At 31.3% G+C, this 24444-nt stretch overlaps 2 protein-coding genes across 2 annotated transcripts; one reads left to right on the top strand and one right to left on the bottom strand.

Annotated features, from left to right (window-relative positions):
* Nucleotides 1–54: 54 nt before the first annotated feature.
* On the bottom strand, nucleotides 55–12597 carry LOC134267764 (tenascin-like; the record flags this gene model as incomplete). Its single annotated transcript, XM_062749973.1, has 8 exons — nucleotides 12478–12597; nucleotides 6579–6865; nucleotides 2753–2974; nucleotides 1829–1941; nucleotides 1354–1455; nucleotides 814–918; nucleotides 518–622; nucleotides 55–429 (listed from the first exon to the last, which is right to left on the bottom strand). Coding segments are annotated over exons 2-8 (1096 nt in total), but the record flags the coding sequence as incomplete, so codon positions are not given.
* Nucleotides 12598–22719: 10122 nt separating this feature from the next.
* LOC134267765 (L-rhamnose-binding lectin CSL3-like) lies at nucleotides 22720–23579 on the top strand. The gene is made up of 2 exons (XM_062749974.1): nucleotides 22720–22799; nucleotides 23166–23579. The coding sequence occupies exons 1-2, from the start codon at nucleotides 22727–22729 to the stop codon at nucleotides 23450–23452; spliced, it is 360 nt and encodes a 119-aa protein (XP_062605958.1). The 5' UTR covers nucleotides 22720–22726; the 3' UTR covers nucleotides 23453–23579.
* Nucleotides 23580–24444: the final 865 nt, after the last annotated feature.

Genomic DNA, 24444 nt, shown 5'->3' with positions numbered 1-24444 from the left:
GTCCTATACAGTTTAATATTAAGTGTGCTGAAAAGAGCATGTAATATGTAATACCTTTGAATCTTAAGCATGGCATACCTTCACACTGCCCACAACATTGCCCTGGGATATTTCTATACACCATTCCATCAGGACAGGAAGTGACGAAACAGTCAATGGTGTAACAGTCAAAACCAGAAGGGTCATATGACATCCCTTCTCCCTGGCAAATACAAGTAGTGCAGTCGTCTTTCTTCATCTGCTCTCCGACATTGTATGTATGATTCTTGTAAACACAGCGACTCGAGTTGATTGGCTTCATACATTCATTGAAACCGCAGCTTTGGTGAAAACAGCATTTGTTGACGCCTGCGCAGTCGTTATCAGTGCTGCATCCTTGACCACAAGTGTTACTGGGCATGCTGATTGGACAGTCGCCCTCTTTTATAACTGCAACACCAATAATTTATTGCTACAAAGGCGTATTGCGAATATCAATCATAATATCAAGAAAGCACACGAAATCTTAAATTTTCACCTATCTCGCAGAATTTGCCAGCGTATCCGGCTTTACAGCGACATCTAGTCTCACACGCGTCTGCAACGCAGAGTCCGCCATTCAGGCATGGCTTTTCACAGATGGCTAAAATTCGATTGAACTTTTTTTAAAAACCTTAGTAATATATGCATTTTTCAATGAAATTAAATATTTTTTTGAAATAACAATTGAAGCAAAAGCTACACCAAGTCAAATTTATTGAAATCATTTTTTATTAAGTCCATTTTATCTTACGTGTATTTAGGATACTTTCAGAACTTTCAATATTCACTTACGTGTTTGACATTGATCGCCACCAAAATTTTCGGGACAAACACAAATTGGCTTTCCATCTCTAGCTGCACAATGGCCATTGTTTTGACAGTCTGGTTTGCAAACAGCTGCAAAGAATATACATCATTAAATAAGTGATATAAACTCAAAAAATATTCTAAAAAAATCAATATACCATACATTCTTCGGTTATTGATTAAAATTGAAAATATTTCTTATGATAATATTATTCTTAATATCTTGTATTTTTTGTTACCGTTGAAATTGTCTGAAGGTTTAACTTTTAACCCAAAATTCAATAAAAAGTATTTGCAAGTGGTGTACTTTATTAATTTATTGTTTAATTTTTTCGTTTACTTTGAATTAAGAAATAGGTCGTCATAAAAAAGTGCTAGATAGCTAATTGTCAAAGAAATGTCTTTCTCTATAATCCTTTTGTACATGTAAATATAGCATCCCATGAGATGGAAAAGATTTTTGAGTTTGTCCGCCTAAGAATACAATTATTGGGAAATTATATGTAATGTGAATAAAATACTTACGCGTCTCGCAGTGAGTTCCTATGAACCCATCAAGACAAACACACGAGTTATCAATAAGGGATCCACCATTATCACAATATAAAGGACCAGTACCACTCTCCGCTATTTAAAGAAATAAAAATATGCCATCTAACTCATTCTGCACGAATACCAAGATCGATACATGTAAGATACTAAGTTTATGTCATCTTGGGTTCTCAATTATTCAAACCGATAATGTAAATCGTATGTCTGAAATTGCCTTGAGGAGACTTGAAGTTTACTGATTAAAATATGTGTGACAAGTTAATCGATTTATGAACATATAAATTTACATGTAAGATAATAAATTATATTTATTACAGCAATGAAAAAATACTGCACAAAACTTCCCTATGTTAGTTGAAATGTAACAAAATGCAAAATCAAAAAGTCAATAAATAAGAATAATTAATGATTTATCAATTAAAATGAATTAATTAAAATGTAGTCTTACCGACAGAACAGAAGCCGTATTCATCTTCATTCCACCCTGGACAACAACTCCAGCTGTTGTATCTAACAGTGACATTGTAAGCAACCCAGAGAGGGCAAAGGTTATACCAGGACCTAAAAGAGAATAGTGCTGAGATTACAGACTTTAAATGTATAGAAAAGTTCTAGTACATGCACTAATGATTTGTACTCTAGCGATTTTGAAGTTCATTTATTTCGATTTTGTAACCGTCAAATGCTTTCCTTTCAGATTACAGATGCATTAACGGTGTCAATTTTAGATTAAGATTTTAAACACACACGATAATTTAAAGTTCTTTACACGAAATATAGAGCATCGACCTAGTTAAAACAGATCAATATTAAAGATCTTATTAAATAACCTACTAGAACTACCTAAGCTAATGTTCCTCTATATACTTAAGGGAAATATTGTTGTGAATATGAATAAAATAAGATTGTATAAGTTGTCAATATTTAGTTTATCTATTACGTATTCAGATAGGGTAAGATACCAGCCATTTACTTCCAAAAGTGTGGGAAGACAGTTATTTTCATGTTTAATTTGGTAAAATACTATTGAACGAATAAGTTTAAGTTTAATTATATTGTCTAAGCTAAATAAAATGCAAGGATCCAGATTTTTTGCCAGTCTAGGGGTGAGGGCAGATACCAACATCTTCAAGGTCTATGGTAAATAAATACGAGTATATGATTTAAGAAGAAAGGAATTATATAAACACGTCAGTCTCTTTATATTTATAGTCTTATTTCATCTCACAGGATATCTCTCGTTTATAATAACCAATTTCATTTTCCTGATATGTGTAAATTGCTTTTTCATCCAAAATTTAAAAACATTTGCATTGACAAACTAGTAGCCTATATGTTGATAGAGCATTAACTTTTTGTTCAAGAAAACAACATTCCCGAAGACCTGCGCCTCCGGTCACTTCCATCCGTTCCACACCAATTCCATTCTTCTTCGGATGGATGCTCGTCGCCATAGTCCTCTTGGAGAGCATCGATTTCGTCACAGGGCCACCAAAACAAGTCCCAGTGAGTCACATTCTTGGTTTTGACGTCACAACACCAATGGTCGCCGTTAGAATCCTCATCTGTTCTGGGACAGTTACGACGACGACGTCTAGAAGTAAATATTATTAATAATTTAATCAGAAACCGTATATAAATGACATTCAACTATTATAGTATTGCTATTTTTTAATTCACTTATTTTTTATTTCTTGTTCAGAAATAGAAGCTTCATATACCAGCGTATGGAACTTTTTGCTTTAAAACAAGAAGGATATAGGTAATCTTGACCGATCGAGTGACGTCTGAAATTTTTGTCTTACCTTGAAATTTTTTTTTGATGATGAACTTATAATTACACACTAAAAAATCTTTGAACGGGTAAAAATAAGTATGAATAGTGTTACTTTTTAGTATTAATGCTTTTTTGGGTACAGAATGTATTTTGACAAAATTTATTAATTCGTAATTCCTGTTTATAATTTCAATACCGATTTTAAACATACATAAAGTATTTTTTTTCTTATGATCCATATACAGTATAAACAGCAACAATATGAAACTTTGTTGAGCACAGAATTACCTCTATTTTGTGTTATACAATTTATAAAAAAAGAGGCTAGCTGCTGTATTATCAATACGCACATTTGTATTCATTTCGTATACACGAAATGTTTTGCTATTGTAAACTGGTTCTTAATTCTATTTTAGTCCCTTTCAAAAACATTCAGGTAAGAATAACATTTTAAAGGCGTTTGACAGTGTTACCCTGTATTTTCTTAAATAGATTTTGACATTTAGAACATATCAGATTTACCCTTGCCAAATGAAAAAAAAGTTTCCCTATCCTTTTTTTTAAAAAACTTCTTGTGTTTATTTCAACTTTTTAATATTCAAGCTTGACTAAACATGGACTTCAATTCAATGCAATGGATACAAAAATTCTTTGATTGTGAATTCCAATCAAGGAAGCATATTAAACAAAGCGATTCTGGCATGCTCAGCATTTAAACATTTATATCTATGGTACAAAAAGAATACATTTTTCCACGTGACGGACAACGTATACATATGAATATATAGACCAGCTGGATGTCTTATATTACTCCTTCTCTGTAATTATCGATGACAAAGGGGTTTTCCGCCATTCAGAAAAACCACATGTTAACGATAATTTGTAAAAAGCATTTAAGTACGGATGACAAATTCTTGAAGTGAAGGGTACATTTACAGCTTAATCATGTCTATTTTTCTCATCTCTGTGATAATATTGTGAATAAACTGCACTGTAGAGTTTTTGTTTTACAGAGTACATGTACCCGAGAGAGAGAGAGAGAGAGAGAGAGAGAGAGAGAGAGATAACTACAGTGTATATACACTATCGTCGAGTGTCTGTTTAGATATACAAATTTAAGGCCTGTAAAAAGTACAGAATAGATTAACCGAGATAGGTATGTATTCAAATACAACCAGTATACAAATAAATTGCGATATACAACTCAGAGTAGATAAATCTTCAGATTCAACATTTTTTTTAAAATAACCTGCTGTAATTTGATTACTTGACAACAACAAAGACACATAAAGCATTGGCAGTAAAAGCAAAAGAACATGTATCTCCAAAGAAATTTAAAAGCTATTTTGATATCGACGAGCAAAAATTATGTTGTACTTTAAACTCAGTTTAACATACTGAAAGTACATATAATGCTAATACGTATGTGAAAATAGGCATTAACTCCGATATGAATTTTAAAATCGGTCTACAGTATCTTGAATCCAATACTTTACAGCTGGCAATTGGCTGCTTCAAATTTCTTTTCGTGGTTACAAAATCAATTTTAGTAATTTTAGTTTTCTGATATTCGCAGTTGTTAAGATACGAAAGCCTCTCTTGAATCTTAGCATATATACGGAACGGTTTATTTTCTGCCATGGACGATGTTGCAAAGAATATACTTGTAAAAATCATATGATATGTTTAGCATGACCAGCGGATGGCATATCAAGATAAAATTCAAAATTATAAGAAATGATAATTTCTGCTTAGAACTGAATGATTTAGTAGTTAAATTCAAAAGTTTATTACAGCTAGCCTCCTACAATGTTATAGCTTCATGTATTACATGTAATTATTATCTAAGTAAGAACGGTTTGTAAAAATTCTTTCTTTCTTGCGATCTGAATATTTTTCAACAATATGTACTTACCTTTTCACCCTTTAGTGTCATCGTTTAAATTTCTTGAATAATTTAGTGAATGTTTTATGCTTATTTTCACTAGAATACGTACATGGTACGAAGAATGATGCTGTATCCATTCAAATTTCCAATCCAAAGAGACAAATCTCGGTTAATTATTACTGTATCAACCTTTAGATTTGTCAAAATTTCAGAATCAAATTAAATCAACATAAAGTTATGAAACTAGAATTCAATTTTCAAAATAAAATACTCTACATACTGTGGTTTCTTCAATATTCGTTGAGCGTCAATTTTCGAGCAGATCCACGAATTCAAATGTTAACGAAAATTGATGCCAACAAAAATTGATAAAACCACAGTAGTTTAGAAAGAAAATATATATATATCGACTAAATTGCACGATTTTATTTTATGTCAAAAATCGAACTCTTATTAAACCAGATCACTTTATATTTCAAGTAAAATCTCAAAGTATAAAATATAAAATAAATGATTATTTTTTAGTGAGAGCCCACAGATTTGAGAACAAAGTTTGTGAAGATGCAGTTGTACATGTGACTTTGCCCAAGTTTTATTCCATCTACCTTTTTATATGTAAAAGGGGATTGTTTTGAAAAATTAAGCAAAAAAAAAAAAAAAAAAAAAAAAAAAAAAAAAAAAAACAGCAAAAAAAAAAAAAAAAACCAACAACAAGTAAACAGGAAATTTCTATGAAAAGGTAAGAATGAGGGTTATGTCTTCAGAAAGAAGAGATAGATAGTAAGAAAACATGTCTATTTAAAGATTTTGTAGTTAATCAGATTGGACTTATCAGAAATATACTCTTATTATTGTTTTGTATTTCGTCAATAAATGAAAGAAATTTAATTAAAAAAAATAAGAAAATCTACGTAAAGCCTGAACATTGTATCAATAATGAATGTATGCCACATGTCCATGGCTTTGCAAATTTATCTTTTTGAAGCTTATGCCCAATACTACATAAATAAAACAAATAAATAATTTTTTACGTTTGGGGGAACATTTTTTTCTAAAAAAAAAAAAAGGAAAAACGTGTACCCTTAAGTGCGTTTAACTCGAGCAAATAAATGATGATAATATCTAGCATTTCTAGATCTGGATACATGTACAAAATATGTCACGTTAAAACACCTAAAAATGATCAACAATTTTTATCGAAAGCTGATTTCATGTACACAATGGTACAAAGATGATTCATGATTTGATCACATGGCTCAAAGCACTTTCATATTCATAATATGAAACTGAAATTTATTAGTTGGTTTTACTTAAACTTCTATTAATATTTGAACCTCATCTTTTTTCCTTTATCACAAATTGTCCAATAGACAAAACAGATGTCAGAAATATTTTTCATTCTATATCATTTTACTTGTTGTGTAAAGAAAATAACCTAAAAAACATGACAACCATATTAGGACTTAAAACATTTATTGTTCAGGGTCAAGAATTTAGATATAAACAATCCATTTAAATGGCTCAGATCTTTACCTTCTTCGTCCACTTTCCGCGAGAACCAGAAATGCTGCCAAGACGAAAATCACAAAAATAAGTTTCCTGTTCATTTTGGCCCTCCTTCCGCTCTGCTGTTTTTATATATATTTTTCTTCCTGAGAGCGGTCAACACAGTTCCAGCCTTCTCATCTTAGAACATATATCCGGAATAAACAGGGTAATCCCTCTAGTATGATATTGAAGCTTAGTGTTCTGCTTCAAAGATTCTGGTCAATTGGAGCTAAGAAACCCGCCAATCAGTAGTTTAAAAGGAAAGCTATGAACTGAAACAAAATTTAGTAAGTACATCAGCACTCGAATCAAACAGTCATTTAAAGTTCTCTTAATTCCTTGCGATTGTGGGTTTTACTTTATGCAACTTCTTGTATATATAGAGTGTTTACATTTTATTCTTGTGCAGAAAAACGTGATAAAATCCAATCTGACCTACCTTCTTCAACATTGCCTTCCGCAGTAAATGTAATATTGATTTTTTTGTAATATTCATATCTGGTAGGATCAGACTTGTTATGATTTATGGATTGGATCTCATTAATATGTAATGTTTGTATTATAAAAAAAATCACGTTATATAAAAGAAAGGCATAATCAGATTCCTTTTCCATTGATTTTTAAATAAAAATGTCTTAATTGATAAAAAAAAGTAGAACCCCCTGGATTTTTCTTCATTGTAAGTATTATCCACTATTATTCAAATTATTCAAGACAAAGGTATTCAGTATATAAATAGATTAATACATATACAGTCGTCTCCAGTTCATGTACGTTAATTCGAATCGATCAACAAAAAGAATGACCAAAATTTAACGTTTCAAACGACATCAGGTATATAAATAATGTTTCTCATATTAAACAGTTACTTGAAGCGTAGAGAAACATTTAATGAGTAGCAAAAAGTGCATGATAAATTCTTCAAAACATGTGCACTGCACATCTATTTATTTGAAAAAATATATTTATAAATATTTAAAAAATATAAAAAATTGAAAATTATATTTTCCATATTGCATTGTAATGAATGGTTTAGAATCTTGATCGGTAGAATTATTGTCTACGTGTGAAGCTTACCGATGTACTAGTATATGCTTAGTTTGTTTTGTATAGGGCAAAAACATGAGTCTCACAATCCTGAATGAATGCTTTATACTTTTTGAATTCTCTTTGAAATTTACTTCTTGCTTTGAAGCAAATATTTTATAACTTTAAAACATGTAGTATCTTTTAAGTTGACCTCTTTATGCCTTGGTATATGGTAGAGGTGGACTTAATCCTACAATTAAGTGCGATTTCAGAGGACTGTAGGGTAACGTGTTTAATACTTACGTTTTGTAGGTCAATGAACTTCTTAATAAACATATTTAAGAGCGAAACAAAAATTAAAAATCATCATCTTCAATTATCCATTTATGTCATTTAATAAAATGATGTAAAATGTTGTTAGAATTAGTTATTAACAACAGTTTAAATCCCATTTGTAATATCTCAAATTAAAATATAACAAAATTGCTGTGCCATGCTTTCATTTCTATTTATAGTGGAAAGAATTCACATATATATGTCCAAGACGGAGACCTTGAGAGGTGTGGGGTTTCTTGTAAAGGTTCATTAAATACCCTTTCACAATTGTCTATTATGTCTATGTTCAGAAGGTAAACAACATCAGAAAAATTGACAGACGTAGGTATTTATCTGATAGTGAATTGAGCTTTTTTATTTAATTGTAAAAGAATATAGTCACCATGAGACGAGGAAGTTAGCGCTAGTAAGGCAGGCCCTACAGGCAAATCTCAAAGATGGTTCTTTTTTAAAAATAGGAAACTAATGTACTTTCATCGCATTCCTATTTGACCTGACCTTCACATCGAAGGAGATAACAATCGTTGAAAAAAGTTTAAAAATAAACGTACACAAAATGTTCTTATGACATTTACTTCAATATATTGTTGTATTTGATAGTTGACCAAATGGAAGAAAAATATTTTTTTTGGATGAATTGAAGTTAATTAAAAAGGTGATAGTGATTTTTGTAAATTATCTACCGACAACAATTGCTTTGCGATTGCAATGGATCCCACATTGTTTAAAACAGCTTTTTTGGTGATAAAGAATTTTATGGTGTGGTGGAAAGTTAAGAAAAAAGGAAAAGATATAATGACTGACATTTTGCACACCTGCATGGCATTTTTAGAACACAAACATGAAAGGAGATTCGTATGTTGTAATAGTATACTTTCATGTACATTACTTTAATCTAATAAATACAACATGTAATTTAAAGTTACATTAAAAATTTTCACCCCTCGGAAAGCATTGTCAACCTCGGTGCCTCTGTAAGCAATGGGTTTCTTGGGATTACATTTTCAACGTACCCTAAACTATATGCAGCATTTACGTGATGACATTATGATAATGCATATGGGAAGTATTAAAGGGGGCTAACTGACCACTGGTAATTATTGTTCATTGAAAACTCATTCACATATTATAGTAAATTATAAAATAGACCAAACACATATTAATCAAGCTGCACGAAAAAACTGGTATAATTTTATATGCCTCTACATATGTTTTTAGACAGATATTTTCTAAATATCTATCAAATATATATATATCATTGATATCTAATTCACAAAAAAGATATGCCAAAAATGAAGCTAAAAATGTAAGGTGTGCAATGTAAAACTCATATTGTTATACAAATTATAAGCAGAATTAATGAGATTCAGGTATCTGAGCATGCGCACTAATGTCAGAGGTGCAGTATTTTACGTTTTGAAAAAGAAAAAAAAATGTAATCACTATTCATGATTTCTGATTTTTATATTTGAAGTTGAACCATACAAAGAACATTTCTACCAATAGAATTATCAATACCAGGGTCTGTCTGTGTTTCAGATCTAAATTTCTATAACAAAAAGACTTCCTTTTGTGCTAAGAAGTATTTATTAATCAAGGACAGATGATACAAACAAATTTTTCCTTTGGAGTAGATTGAATATCATGTCACAAGTTTAGAAAAGTGAATAATTCTTAGATTTTTTTCTCCTAAGAACTGGAAAATGAAATAGACTTGGAAAATATTAGTAATATTTCAATAAAGTTACAAATATGGACAAACCACACTCAGTAAAGGTTTACAGATGAAAACAAATTTTAGAATATGTTACACTGGTGCTAAAAGTGTAATTTAAACTTTAGAAAAGTATACCAAGCCAGGTGAATTTTATCAGGAAAAGCAAAATGTAAAAATCAGCCTATATGATATTGCTGATTTCTTGTCATTTTGCTTTTCCTCATAAAATTTACCTGGATTGGTATATTTTTCTAAAGTTTATATTACACTTTTAGCAACAAAATAACATATTCTGAAATTTGTTTTCACCTGTAAACCTTTACTGAGGGTGATTTATCTATATTTGCTTTTTTATTGAAATATTACTAATATTTTCCAAGTCTATTTCATTTTTCACTTCTTAGGAGAAAAAATTTCAAGAATGATACTCTATTCTAAAGTTTTGACATGATATTAAGTCTCTTCCGAAGAGAAAAATTGTATCATCTGTCCTTAAAATGATCTATTTAAATATGTAAGCACAAATTTATATTCTGTTTTTGAATTTGAAAAGTTTTCTGTTTTTCAATTTCAACAAGTCAAGTGTGTATTTTTCTATTCTTTGATTTTTATGAATATAAAACTTTTTAGAATAAACACACTGAAATTTTTTTTATCAAGTTTAAGTAAATCCACTGATCCACTTCACGTAAACAATAGAACAAAATATGATACAATTTTCGCCTCATGAATCTACTTTAAAACTTTCTTCTCTTGGTCAGGGATACAAAAAAAAAAAAAATTAGAATTATTGCTGCATGTACATGTAATCAAATATGAATAGATATAAAGAAATGATGACATTACGAAAATATAACCCTAAGATGTATTACAAATGTCAGGCCAAGGGTACATGTATTTTAAAATTATTATCTTAAGTTTTCAAAGTTGATGTTATAAAGGAGACTTAAAATTTATCAATAACTATTACCTAATAAAAACTATATGAGTCTACTGTAGGTTACAAATATTTTGATATGAGATTATGTAATGAAATAGAATAATCTTGGTGGATTAAAATGTCTCTAAAATCGTCCAATCGAATCATTTTATATTTAACCAATCAACGTTTATATTACAGCTAATCAGAGTTCCCCAAATATTTACCAATCAGCAGTGATTAGCATAGAAGAAAAGGTTTAAATAGAGACACCCATATAGATATCGGTTATTTAGTCGTTGCTCATTGTCTGACTAACAAATCATGGTCTAGGATCTTGGGTTGTGTCGGGAAACAACAGAATTGTTCGTTAGATTACTCAGCTCATGAATCTAGTTCCTCGGTGACCAGTGTCTTGGTGACTTTAAATTGTGTCATAGTGACTTTAGATTGTGTCTTGGTGACTTTAGTTTGAATAATAAAGGTGTCTCGGTGCCTTGTTAGGGTGTGTTTTAGGTAATGCAAACTGTGTCGGGAGACAACAGAATCGTTCGTTATACCACTCAGTCTGCAGCTACAGAGATAGGTTTCATATTTGATTATTGGTTTGATTATAAGTGATTGTTTTGTTATAGTTCGTTTTTACTTAGTTTGCTAATCATTATCCAGATAAAATCAAGTTAAAATGAATAGAGTTTCAGTCACTTGTTCTTTAAGTGTCATTGCTATTGAAGGTTATTTTGATTCGATATAAGCGTGGTTCGTAAGAAGGAAACTTTAGGGTATCCAACTATTAATCATTTGTACTTTGTAAAAGCGTTACAATTATGAAGAAAACAAGTATATCGAAACACGATGAAAACAAATAAATGTATAATGGTCAATCACCACTCAACAATGGCTGTCGTTATGTTTAGTTTTCAGTCCCCGTAATAAGCCGCAATAAGAGACAATAATTATTTACATACTCCGTAATTACTTGATAATTTGTGCAGTGTCCATAAATTGCTGGTTTCCGAGTGTGATTTAACATGCATTACATGTATTTGTAGTCAAAACATGTACACGATAACTCCAATTCAGATTAATTACATTTCATTGATTTCGAATCAGTTCTTCTTTCAAAATAATCAAAACGTGAGTTTAATTTGTGCGAGTTTAAAAAGTTCACGAACCTACACGCATTTCTTCTCCGTTGTTAAAATTAAAAATTATTTTCAAATTTTGGGAATAACTTCTTCGTGCATAGCTCTTTTATGTTCAGTCTTTTGCGCTTCGTTTTCCAACGTTTTGCCATGAGCATCACGGAAGAGAAATTTAAATTGTTGAAATGCGGATCTCTGTGGCATCCAAATCGGTAATGTATTTGATTAATATCTAATCATTTATATACCCGTTACATGTACCTCTGAAGCATAAAAAGTAATTTTTCTTTCAATTATGTAATATAAAAACGTTTTATAGACTTTTCAAAGTCCTTTATGATGAATTATTATTTTTTCAAACTGCACTACGCTCATTATTTTTTTGATATCTCCATAAATATGATTAGTCTGCGATGACTTTTGTATTGCTGGGTTCTATACTTATATGCAAAATAACATTATTATCAATGATTTCAATATCTTATCGATTAGCTATGAAGGATATTGAGATATCGAACAGTATTCAATATCAAAGTCCATAAAACAATACAAAAATAAGGAAAAATCCGTCGTCAATTCAGTGTATAAATAATGGGCCAGAATAAAGTATGAAAAACGTCAGTCAGCATTTGACTCAATGATAAATTGTATTTGCTGAAAAGGTCATTATATTAATTTATATAAATTTTTGAAACGTATTTACAAGGCAGCAAACTGACACACTTTTATAAGACATACCTTTTCTGTCTGACTGACTTGAGCGTTCACTTTTAGTCTGACATCGGTGTATTCTAACGACTGAAAATGTTGAAAAAGATTATTTAAAATCACCGTGTTTATACTTCCATTATTTTAAAAAAAACATAACAGATGTGAACAGTCCTACGAGTAAGGAACTTGAATCCAAAAATAAAACATCAGAGATATAATTATACACTATACAGCCAGGAAATATTGTTAAAAATTCTGCATTTCAAAACAGGACGTATTCCTGTAATTTCCTCAAACCGCATACACATGTAGTGCATTCAATGTAAACCAAACGAACAATGTCATATAGTTATTCATAGATAATATTATGCCATCGTTATAGCTGTCAACATTCAAAAAATAATTAATCCACCTGTATTTAAAGTTTCTTATGGATTGAATGTATTTGACCTAACAAAATGTGACTATTTTCAAAAGTTGGTTTGAATGTATTTTATCTTCAAATTAATTTACTATAATTATTATTAGTAATTTTTATTAAGGTAATACCAATTATGAAGAAATTAGTTTACAAATAAACATATCATTATTTACTCATTTAGGTAATATTTTCATGATCTCTTTCATTCAGTTTTTGGTTAATTTATAATTTATCAAACGGTACTGTGAAGGTAACAACCTAGACAGCCTCAAATCCTGTTTCAAAGGTATATTTCAAGGTATTTCCATTCATTGAAAATAGCATTTACTTCTTACTTTCTGAGTTTTATTTAAAAATATTTTGAATTTAAACCCTTTGTCATGAACATAATCTATCCAGATATATTTGACGGAACTGCATCATTATATGTAATTGTCTTTTCCTCCTTTGTTCTCCAACATGCAACAATTGCTCCCATGATAAATGTCACATTTGAAGACATCTTTTACATGTATGTTCACTGTTGTTTTGATTCAAATTTACTTATGTACAAGTATGTGTTCTATTATTAATATTTTTCTGTTTTCAAAAACCCATCAATTAACAGAATCTGTCGACGTAAATGTAGCTAATTTTGAATTGATATAGTTATAGGGGATTTTTCTGTTAGTTGCAATTATAATATATTCTCACATATTACAATGTGCGTGATAAATTTGAATCTACACTACGCTTCCATATAATAACGTATTCTAGCTCTTTTATAAAATTCCATTAATCATCATTTTTGTAGTTTTCAATGAGAACTGCTAGCGCTAATACTTATCTTCACAAATTGATTTCTTTTCAAATATTTAGTGTATTGTTTGTAAATTGCTGACCTGCTTCGCAATTCAATTTTTGCAGTTTTTGGTTTGTAATAAATCATCATAATTTTTTTTTTTTTTTAATACAAATCATTTGAATTTATTGTTAAATTCTTTACATCAAAGTTGGATAACTTGTGACGTTAAATAAAAAAAAAGGTAAATACAGAAATCCACGACCTTTCCGAACAACACCCGTACAGAAATGACATTAATTTTATGATCATGGAAATTAGTAAATGGGGCCCTGACCTCACACGTGTTTTCTTTGTTTACCAAAAATCAGAACATTTAAAACGATTGGTCAGTAGTAAGAGGTATAGATGGTTTTGTGTTATATATACAAAATACATATAACAGTGTTGTTTTCATCGAAAAAAAATATTTAATCGTATTGTGATAACTTTACCATGTAACGTAGTTAACTAAACTGGCCTGCTGTTATAAAACTTACCTTAATTTACTGTTTGGCTGATGTCAGCTTTCTCTCATGTCTGTCAAACACAGGTGTATATTCCTTTTTAGTTTGTGAGCTTGTTCAAACTACAATGATTGTAAATACTTAAATGTTACCCTGTTTAACTCCCATTTTCAAGAAAAAATAAATCCGTGTAAGCCAGAATCCCGTTCCACATGGAAAAGTCATAACACTGAATAGCAAATTGTCTTGTCAATTAATCGCAGAATAAAATTTAACATCGCGCATATAATTATGCAATCAGGAAATCCTGTTACGATAGTATAAATTTATCTTAGGACATTTTATAATAAACACATTATATGCATTTAGTGTAAACCAAACGAACAATGTATTAATTATTCATAGTTGTTACTTTTCTTTTTATACTCTAATTTATTTAACTAGTATTAAGACATTTTGAATGCCGACTAGTTTATTGAAGGTTTTAAAGTTTTTACTGATAAAAAGCCACTTATAAAATATACAAAATTTGCGTTACAAAGGTTTCAACATATAAACTTGTAAAGGGTCCATGTGACTCTTGATAATTCAAATTTCTAAAATTATTTAGAGCTTTAGAATTTTTAAACAATAAGTCAAATTTTTAAATTTATATTCCTTAGTTCTTCCAAACGAGTTTGATTTTTGTTGAAAGCATGTAAAATAAATAACATCATGTGAATTATGTCATTTATTAAAGTATACGACGAAAGAAATAAAACACAGTTAACAAAATTTTTTTAAGAAAAGAGGGATTCAAATTTAGAGTATTACACATCTTAGGCTAACAAATTGCACAATCTGACCACTAGTACCATAATGACATTGTAACATGATGAGCATATGGGAAAAAATGGGGGTCAACCAGACAAGAATAGGAAATTTAAACCCTGTAATCACAAGGTATAGTATACATCTATTTCAAGCTGACCCCACTATTAAAGTCATAAAACAGCCACAATCAGCTCAAAACTGATATTGCATACTGAATTTTAATATAAATAATAAACCTAAGCTTTCACATTTCCAAACATGGTTTAGACTTCTGGATTTTTTAGATATTGACTTTAAATATTCAAAATTTAAATTTCAAAAAACAAAAACCTTTTTTATTCTATTGTTTGTTCAGAAAATGTACACCTTAAAATATAAAGTTCACAACCATTTTACGTCTTTTGATATTTGAAAATTAAATTTACTTCAGACATTTAAACTTCAACTTTTAAAACGTTTAGGGTTTCTAGAAATTTAGAACTTTGATTCAGACATTCAAACTTCAAGTTACTATGCATGTTTGGAATTTTACTTTAAATATCCAAATTATCAAATTTCCAAATCCGATTTAAATTTTGAAACTTTCTCTGAATGAATACCATATTCTAAATACATATATCCAGGAATTCTACGGTTAACATGAAAAAAGTTTTAATAATCAAACCAGGTATGGAATTTGAAATTATTATATTTGAAGCAAAATTCTAAAAAAACAATAAAATGTAAAATATGATTTCACTTTTTAAGAATTTTAGGGTTTGAATCAAAGTTCCAATGGCTAAAAATCTCAAACGTTATCTAAGTTGAAATTAAGAAGTTTGAAATAAATTTTAAAACATAAAAAAACCCAAATATGGTATTGCACTTTAGACTGATAAGAGTTCTTTTCCAAACAAAGAACGATAAAAAAACTCTACATACAAAATAATAAAATCGATGTCTGATTATTTAAGGTAAAAATTAATAAAAAAAAATTAAATCTTTAAAACCTGTTTGGAATTTTGATACCTTTGGTTTTGATCAAAATGTAAAATTTCAATGTGTAAAATCATTTCGAATGCGGAATAATATAATTATGGTTGACTTTGAACTAATCAATAAATTAATTTTATATCTACATGCAACTACTTTCGTGATAAATGTCACATTTGGACAGCTATTAAATTGGATGCGAGTCTTTTCCCAACATTTACTTTGATTCAAACTTCTGAATAATTCAAATACACATACTTATTCAATTTTTTACTGATCACAAATAACTCTATTAACTTTTTGAGAATGGATTTGTTTTTAGAAATTTACCCACCCTCCGTCCCCCTTCATACTCCATGATAAAACATTGTAGTCTCAAAATTATGTTTTGTAATTTTTTTATCATAATATATACCTTGTGCCATCTTACTTGCCATCGTTGCAACTTTTGTCATGTCAGCTTTTTGTTCTGACAACTTTGTGGTTTATAGACTTTTTATTTGTCAAAATATTTTTGCCAAGGCAGCTTTTTGTTTTGACAACTTTGTGGTTTATATACTTTTTATTTGTCAAAATATTTTTGCCAAAGTAATGTTTGTTTGCAACAGGGGAGATACCGTTGCCAAATTTATTGTTCTTTGTACTCAGGAAATATCCCGGTGATCTCCCCTTAACTTTATCTGTGTTATATACTTATTGTCATTTAATAAATGACAATTCTCACTCAGTATACATTGTTTGTTATATTTCAACTATTGCGGTAGTCTAGCCAGATCACTAGGGTTACATAAATTAACTTTTTGAGAATGGCTTTATTATCAGATCAAATTCTTTGAAAATGTTTCACAGAATACATATATAAGCTTTTGAAAAAAAAACCATGCATCCTAAACAGTAAATAATATATCAATTTTAAATCAACAGTTTTATTTATTAATACAGTCACCCGCTAGGCACAGTGGTTGGAGCGTCTGTTGTAGAGTAGCAAAGTTAATAAGGAATAAATCCTTACGTCGCGGACTTGAATCCCACTGTGAGACGTGGAGACCGGTCCTACGGATGAAACCGTATAAACCGAGGTCCCATGTAGTAGGTGCTGGCAACCCCCCTGCTCAATGGCCCTGAGTGACGAGTAAAGGATATTTGCAGCTCTCCACCGGCAAGTAGTGGCGTCTCCATATGAGTGAAAAAATTCTCGAGTGGGGTTAAACAATATACAATCAATCAATCTATTAATTAAACTTATTACCATCAAACACTAAATAACCTTTCTTTGCAAACTGAGATAATCAAATAATTTAAGAAAGAAGTCCGTGTTCTTGTGAATGTTGCAGAATAGCCTCCGAGGTCGAGAAATGTTAGAAAGATAAAAGCTAAGGCATCATTCACGACAGCAACGACTTTTTTTCTATTCTACTAAGCAGCTCTAACATACGACTGATCGTTTCTCTATAGAGAAACGAATTAGGTCACCATGCTGCAATAACGCTGTTCCATTTAACACCAAAGTGTAATTGTTTGTTTACTTGTGAATAGACGATTTGTGCTTTCGCGGCATTAAAATTAGCCTTTTATTAAATATAAATCTGTTTGTAGATACTGTAATATAGATTAATTTTTTGGACTATACAATAACAAAATCATTTTCCTATTTTACCTCCTTATCACTAAAATCATGGAGTTTAAATATGGCGTAGGGAGGTCCGTGAAATAGCTTTAGAAATCTACATTCATCAGCTTCTTTCTGCAATAAACAGTGTTAGAATTGTAAAAGACGACACATTGATGTGGTCTAAATATACTTCATTCTTAAGTCAAATGTATATTTCAACTGCACAGGTTAAATACGTGTTTCTGATCTGATAATTTTTTGATGAAGTTTGTGATTTATTGGAGACGAATGTGCGTGGCATTTCTTTGATCTCGTCAATAATTGTGGTAGAATTATCTTTTAAAGTTTCAGTGTCAATGCATATAATTTTTCATCAATACATCCACATTCGGATTATTATGAAAATATTGATCTTTCCTCATTAGTCGCCAGCGTGGCGCAGTGATTAGAGCGTCTTCTCTAGTCGCGGAGAAAGCAGTTAATCCTTACGTCGCGGATTCGAATCCTACTTTGTGAGATGGAGACCGGTCCTTCGGATGAGACCGTAGAAACAGGGGTCCCGTGTCGCAGTAGCTGCTGGCACGAAAATGATCCCTCACTGCTCAATGGCCCTAATTGCCGAGTATAGGACAAAATTTTCTAGCTCTCCACCGGCAGGTACTTGCGTCTCCATTTGAGTGAAAAATTCTCCAGAGGGACTTAAAATCACGTACAATTAATCATTCAATTTTTCCTCTTTACAGACAAAACATCAAAAAGATACCCAAACGTTAATAAAACGCTACAAGAGTACTCAAATATCACATCTTTTTACGTCTAGAAAAATTCGAAATTTCACATGATTATGAAATGACATTCTAAAACAAGAGGCCCATGGGCCACATCGCTCACCTGAGAATCTTTGACCATTCTGTTTTTTACCATATTTCCCACTTGTAATACATATTGTGACCCCACCCTACCCCAATGATCATAATTTGAAGAATTTGAAATCTACACTACCTCAGGATGCTTCCACATAAGTTTTAGCTTTTCTGGCCCAGTGGTTCTTGAGAAGAAGATTTTCAAAGATTTTTCCTATATATTTCTATATAAAAATTTGATTCCCTATTGTGACCCCGCCCTATCCCCGGGGGTCATGATTAGAACAATTTACAATCTACACTACCCCAGGGTGCTTCCACATAAGTTTTAGCTTTTCTGGCCCAGTGGTTCATGAGAAGAAGATTTTCAAAGATTTTTCCTATATATTTCTATGTAAAACATTGATTCCCCATTGTGGCCCCGCCCTACCCCCGGGGGTCATGATTTGAACAATTTAGAATTTACACTACCCCAGGATGCTTCCACATAAGTTTAAGCTTTTCTTGCCCAGTGGTTCATGAGAAGAAGATTTTCAAAGACTTTTCCTATATATTTCTTTGTAAAATATTGATTCCCCATTGTGACCCCGCCCTACCCCCGGGGGTCATGATTTGAACAATTTAAAATACTACACTACTCCAGGATGCTTCCACATAGGTTTCTGCTTTTCTGGTCCTGTGGTTCTTGAGGAGAAGATTTTAAAGATTTTACCTATATATTTCTATGTAAATCTTTGATTCTCTAAAGTGGCCCCATCCTACCCCCGGGGGTCATGATTTGAACAATTTAGAATCTATACTACCCCAGGATACTTCAACATAAGTTTCAGCTTTATTGGCCCAGTGGTTCTTGAGAAGAAGATTTTTTAATGACCCAAACCTATTTTTGTCTTTTCTTGATTATCTCCCCTTGTGAGGGGTCTTGGCCCTTCATTTTAACAATTTAAATTCCCCTTCATCCAAGGATGCTTTGTACCAAGTCTGGTCAAAATTGGTCCAGTGGTTCTTGAGAAGAAGTCGAAAATGTGAAAAGTTTACAGACGGACGGACAGACAGACAGACAGACAGACAGACGGACAGACGGACGGACGACGGACAAAATGTGATCAGAAAAGCTCACTTGAGCCTTCGGCTCAGGTGAGCTAAAAACTTAAAAATTGAAAGTATTCATTATCTCACTAAGTCGTGGAGTATATTTTTGGGTATCTGACTCCCTGCAAATGTAACATTTCATACCAACTGTGTACCTAATTTGACTACGCAATGCTCCTATTGTTTGATCAATACAGATAGGACTCACGGCAGGTGTGCGGCAGTCAGACAGACAGAGACGTCAACGAGGCATGTTTAATCCTCAACCCAACTCTGGAATTTCCAGGGTCCCTGTAAAGGTCCTGTTCTAAGAACTGTATCACTTTTTTTTAGATCAATAAGTGCTTGTCATTTTTCTGTTTTCATTCCGTTACTGTTGACGGCTTATTTTTACTCTAGGACAATGTACGGAAGCTCCTTTATTATATAAATGTTTCGCTCCGTTTTTTAAAAACGAAACAACAGCTCATTTCAAAGCATTATTAAGTTGCCCCCGAAGAAAACGACAACCAAGCTACCCTCAATTCCCAGCATTCACATGTTATTGGCTTAACACTATACTTATGACTACTGGAAAAATTTTCTTTATAATCAATTCAGTACCTCCAAAAATGTCACAGGTTTAAATGTCAAAGTTAACTGTCAACTGTAAAAGTCAGTGCTTTTCGTAAAAGTCCAAAAGTGATCTATTCGTTGGAAACCTTAAATTAATTTTGCAGGTTATTATTTTTATCACATAAATAGTCCATTTATAACAAATGGAAAATCTAGGCCATAGTATGGGCGGAAATGGATATCCTTATCCAGGATAAGCATGGTGATCATCTAAGCCCGCCTCCTCTACCTTTCATGCATCCTATATCCAATTTGAATTTACTTGTAGGATAGGAACTTTCTCTAAATCATATCTTTTATGTCTGAAGTAAATAATATTTTAGGAATTTAATAATAATATTGTTTAGATATTAATATCCAACTATTTTTTAATTGTAACTTGGTCTTCTTTCATAATAAATTGTTCAACTAATGACAAATCTCTTTCCAATCTTACTTTCACTGGCACCAGGCCCCAGGATTATGAAACGTCATAAGCTTAAGTCAAAATTTTTATTGTGTTCTAAAAACTTGTTGAAGTCAAGTATACCAAAATTAAAAAATTATCCCAATATTGCTCTACAAAAATGTTTTTATCCGTAAATTTAGATCTGTAAATTTAGAGAATAATCCAAAGACAATAAATATTTTTAGTTGATTAAAAATTTGACTTAAGTCTAAGTTTGTTTCATGATCCTGGGGCCAGAAATTTTAGTTTCAACCATCTCTCTTCCTTCTTGAAAACAATGTTCCAGTTAATGTTTAAACTTTTAGCACGTCCTTTGTCTTAATCAGAATTGTACAAATTTATATATGCTAAGCACTGCGAAGGAATTTCCGAGAAAAAGTAGGGGCATTGGAAAAGTTCTGAAAAGTGTTACGTAAAATATTAATTGGCAGGCGGAAATCATGGGCTTTACTAATCCTCTCATGTTGACAAAGAAGCAACTTTTCAGCTGAACATTAGGGATTCTGGCGTCAATTTTGGAGTTGTTACGTCATAGAAATAAAAAAAGTGACCAAACAAAATAAGTCAAATTTTAAACTCTTTTTAATGGTATCAAATTTGATAATTTCTATGAAACGGTTAATTTTTATTAAACAATTCTCAGAACGTTTCAAATGCCCCTACTACGTAAAACAATACCAGAAAAGCCAAACAGAACATTTTATTTTATAAAATCTAATAAAGGCAAACAACTTCAACAAATACACAAATACACCTTAAATAATTTTACGTGCTCGTTGACAGAATGGGTCATGATTTATAAGCTGAAAATTTCTACAAAACCATTAGGTACACTCATAAATTGATACCACAGTTCCTCTCGGCTGGTGATCCTGGTGCGACCAAAAAAAAAAAATGCGATACTCATGCGACTGAAGGTTCTGCCGGTTCTGTCCAACTGACCATCCATGGATATCTTCATGCTTGATGCAGCCATGACGAAGTTGAAAGAAAAACAATACTCTTTCCGCCAAAAATTATTCAAAATAAAACAAAAAGCAGCAAAAAACTGTCCCCTATAAAGCAACAGGTTAAGATGGGAGGGGTTTCAGATTACATGTACCATTTGTCGGCTGCTGCGTGGTGTCTAAATCACGTGACACAATCAAGAGAGATAATTAGTACAAAACAAACATGCTGTGTTTGACTCGCAGATAAACCGATTAAATAGATAACATTACATCCTGTTATCAGAGAAGCCAAACACAAAATTTTATAAAAATAAATAAACTTTAAGCTAAATAACCTCAACAAAACACAAGTACACGTACTATGATTTTAATTGCTCGTTGGCATATAAAAGGCCATGGCTGAATTAATTAAAGAACTGTTGCCAGCTGAACCCTGAGATCAATTGTTAAATGATTCTTAAGCTGAGTTTCTACGAACAGATTATTTACTCATGACACCACAGTTCCTCTGACGATACTGTTGCGCCTGTATTCCTTGAATATTTTCTCTTGGATTTGGAAAATGAAATAGTGTTGGAAAACATTAGTTAATACTTTAATAAAATTACAAATATGGACAAATTGCACTCAGTAAAGGTTTACAGATAAAAAAAAATTTCATAAGACTTAGTTCGGCGCTAAAAGTGTAACATAAACTTTAGAAAAATATTAAGCTGGGTGAAGTTTATTGGGAAAAGCAAAATGGTAAAAATCAGCCTATGTGATTTTTCTGATTTTTTTTTTCATTTTGTTTTTCCTCATAAAATTTACCTGGATGAAAAAATAATGCAAAGAGTGGTGCAGCGTGTTTCAGCTCATGGCGACGGAGTTTGAGTACTCGTGGAGACATATAACGTTATATAATTTTGTTTATTTCCTCTCTGTTAAATATATCGTGAGTCACATAAAATATACATTTCCTTCTTTCTTTCTCTTCTAATTTTCAATTAGCTTAAAAATAGTTACTTTTCATACAAACAAAAAAGTCACAACACATGTTTCAATAGCTATGCATCTAACATGTCAAATGCAGTTTAAAATAGCATCTAGAATTAAGTGATTTTGAAACAGATTGTTGTGTTTTATGAATGAGACATTAATAAATACTAAGCTGTTCAGGGATTTTATTTCATAATTTTTCATCTGCGCTATAGTAGTACGAGAATGAAGAAAACCGCAATATTTTTGGTTTATTTTGGGATATTTTCTCTTTTAATATCACATGTGTCTTCAGAAGGTAGGTATTCTATGTGTTATGCTTCTAAAACTACTAAAAATAAAATCTAGTTGTATTGAACTAGGAAACTATAATCGTCATAATCCCTTTGATCCCTCAAAAATATCATACGGGTTGCGCATGTGATTTGATAATTCTATATTGTTATAAAATAAGATAATATAGTTGTCCACCTATTTGGCAAGATATATTTTTCCTTGATCTCAACCCTTAGTGTATACGTAATTTATGTTGTTAAAGATCAAAGTAATATTGATACATTAATTATTTAATTAAATTAAAAGACCAGATCCAATCGACCATGCCGTTGAATTCCCTTTTTAAGGCAAAAAATATGTAACCATTTTTCTTTTCTTTTCTTTTCAGCTTACGCTGGAGTAATCGTTTGCGAACGCAATATTGCTTACCTTCGTTGTAATAAACCTCAACGAATTAACATACTTGCTGCAAACTACGGCCGTACAGAAGGAGGTCATCTATGCCCTAGCAAATCTATTAAAAATACCAATTGTCTCTCCCCTGCTTCTACAATGTTGACCAAGTGGAAGTGCAACGGAGAGCAAACCTGCTATATATCAGCCAGCAACGGAGTATTTGGAGATCCTTGTGCTGGAACATACAAGTATCTATATGTGAAATATATTTGTCAATGATTTGAAAATATTGACTATGATGGTCATAATACATGGATAACTGTATTCTACGTACGAGTACAACAATTCTTTATTTCGACCCTGAATATCAATATTTTTCCTTTACAATAAATCTTGTCTAAAATTGGCTTGATAGAGGGTTTTATTTATTATATTGTATAGAGGACAAAAATTCTTAAAGTGAAATATATGGAAATAACGAACTGTATTTAAGCTTAAAAGTCCATCAAACAATGCAAAATTAACACGGACTTCCAAAATATCAGAGGTGTGATCAAGTGCCATGGATGAGAGAGCATCCCCGGCCGACCGGTCACAGCTTCTGCGTGTGTTCCTTTCCAAGATCTGGAAATAACGTAAAAACGTTTATACTGGCCTAACAATTAGTATCAAAAACGTCAGTCAGCATTAACATGACTTAATAATAAATTGTATTAGCTGACAAGGTCATTATATATCGACCATAGAGTTTACGAAATGATGACTTATATTTTTGTTTCAGCTATTTGTCAGTCAATAATTTACCTCGTTTTAGAAATTGTATGTAGAACATGCTCTCCGGCATCGAATCAGTTGATATTAACAATGTCCTTTTGTCAAAAAAAGACAGGAAGCACAGAGGATAAAAGTATCATAAAACCTTACATGGACAAATTGTCCTACTACTTTGTTAACGTTAGTGCAGAATTTCAAACATAATTTGAAATGCTGAAATTTATAATATATATATCGTGTAAGAAACCCATCATAATTTAAATAAACAGTCAGAGTTCTCATTAAGATTTCTTAACCTTGAGGGTTAAGGTAAGTGTTGGTTCTGGTCCTTAATTGGCTAATATGATGATTTCAAGAAAATATCAATTAATGTATGTTAAGTTTAGATGGAGTGGAAATGATGTAGCTATATTTTTCCACTAAAAACAATGTGATATAGCCTTCAAAGATTTGTTTTATGCAATAAATGTATATATCATGTGCATATATATCTATAT

The sequence above is a fragment of the Saccostrea cucullata genome, unplaced genomic scaffold (genome assembly GCF_032062105.1).
Source record: "Saccostrea cucullata isolate Sc308-1 unplaced genomic scaffold, CSIRO_AGI_Scuc_v1 ctg8692, whole genome shotgun sequence".
NCBI lineage: Eukaryota > Metazoa > Mollusca > Bivalvia > Ostreida > Ostreidae > Saccostrea > Saccostrea cuccullata.
This window is presented reverse-complemented; position numbering and strand designations above follow the sequence as displayed.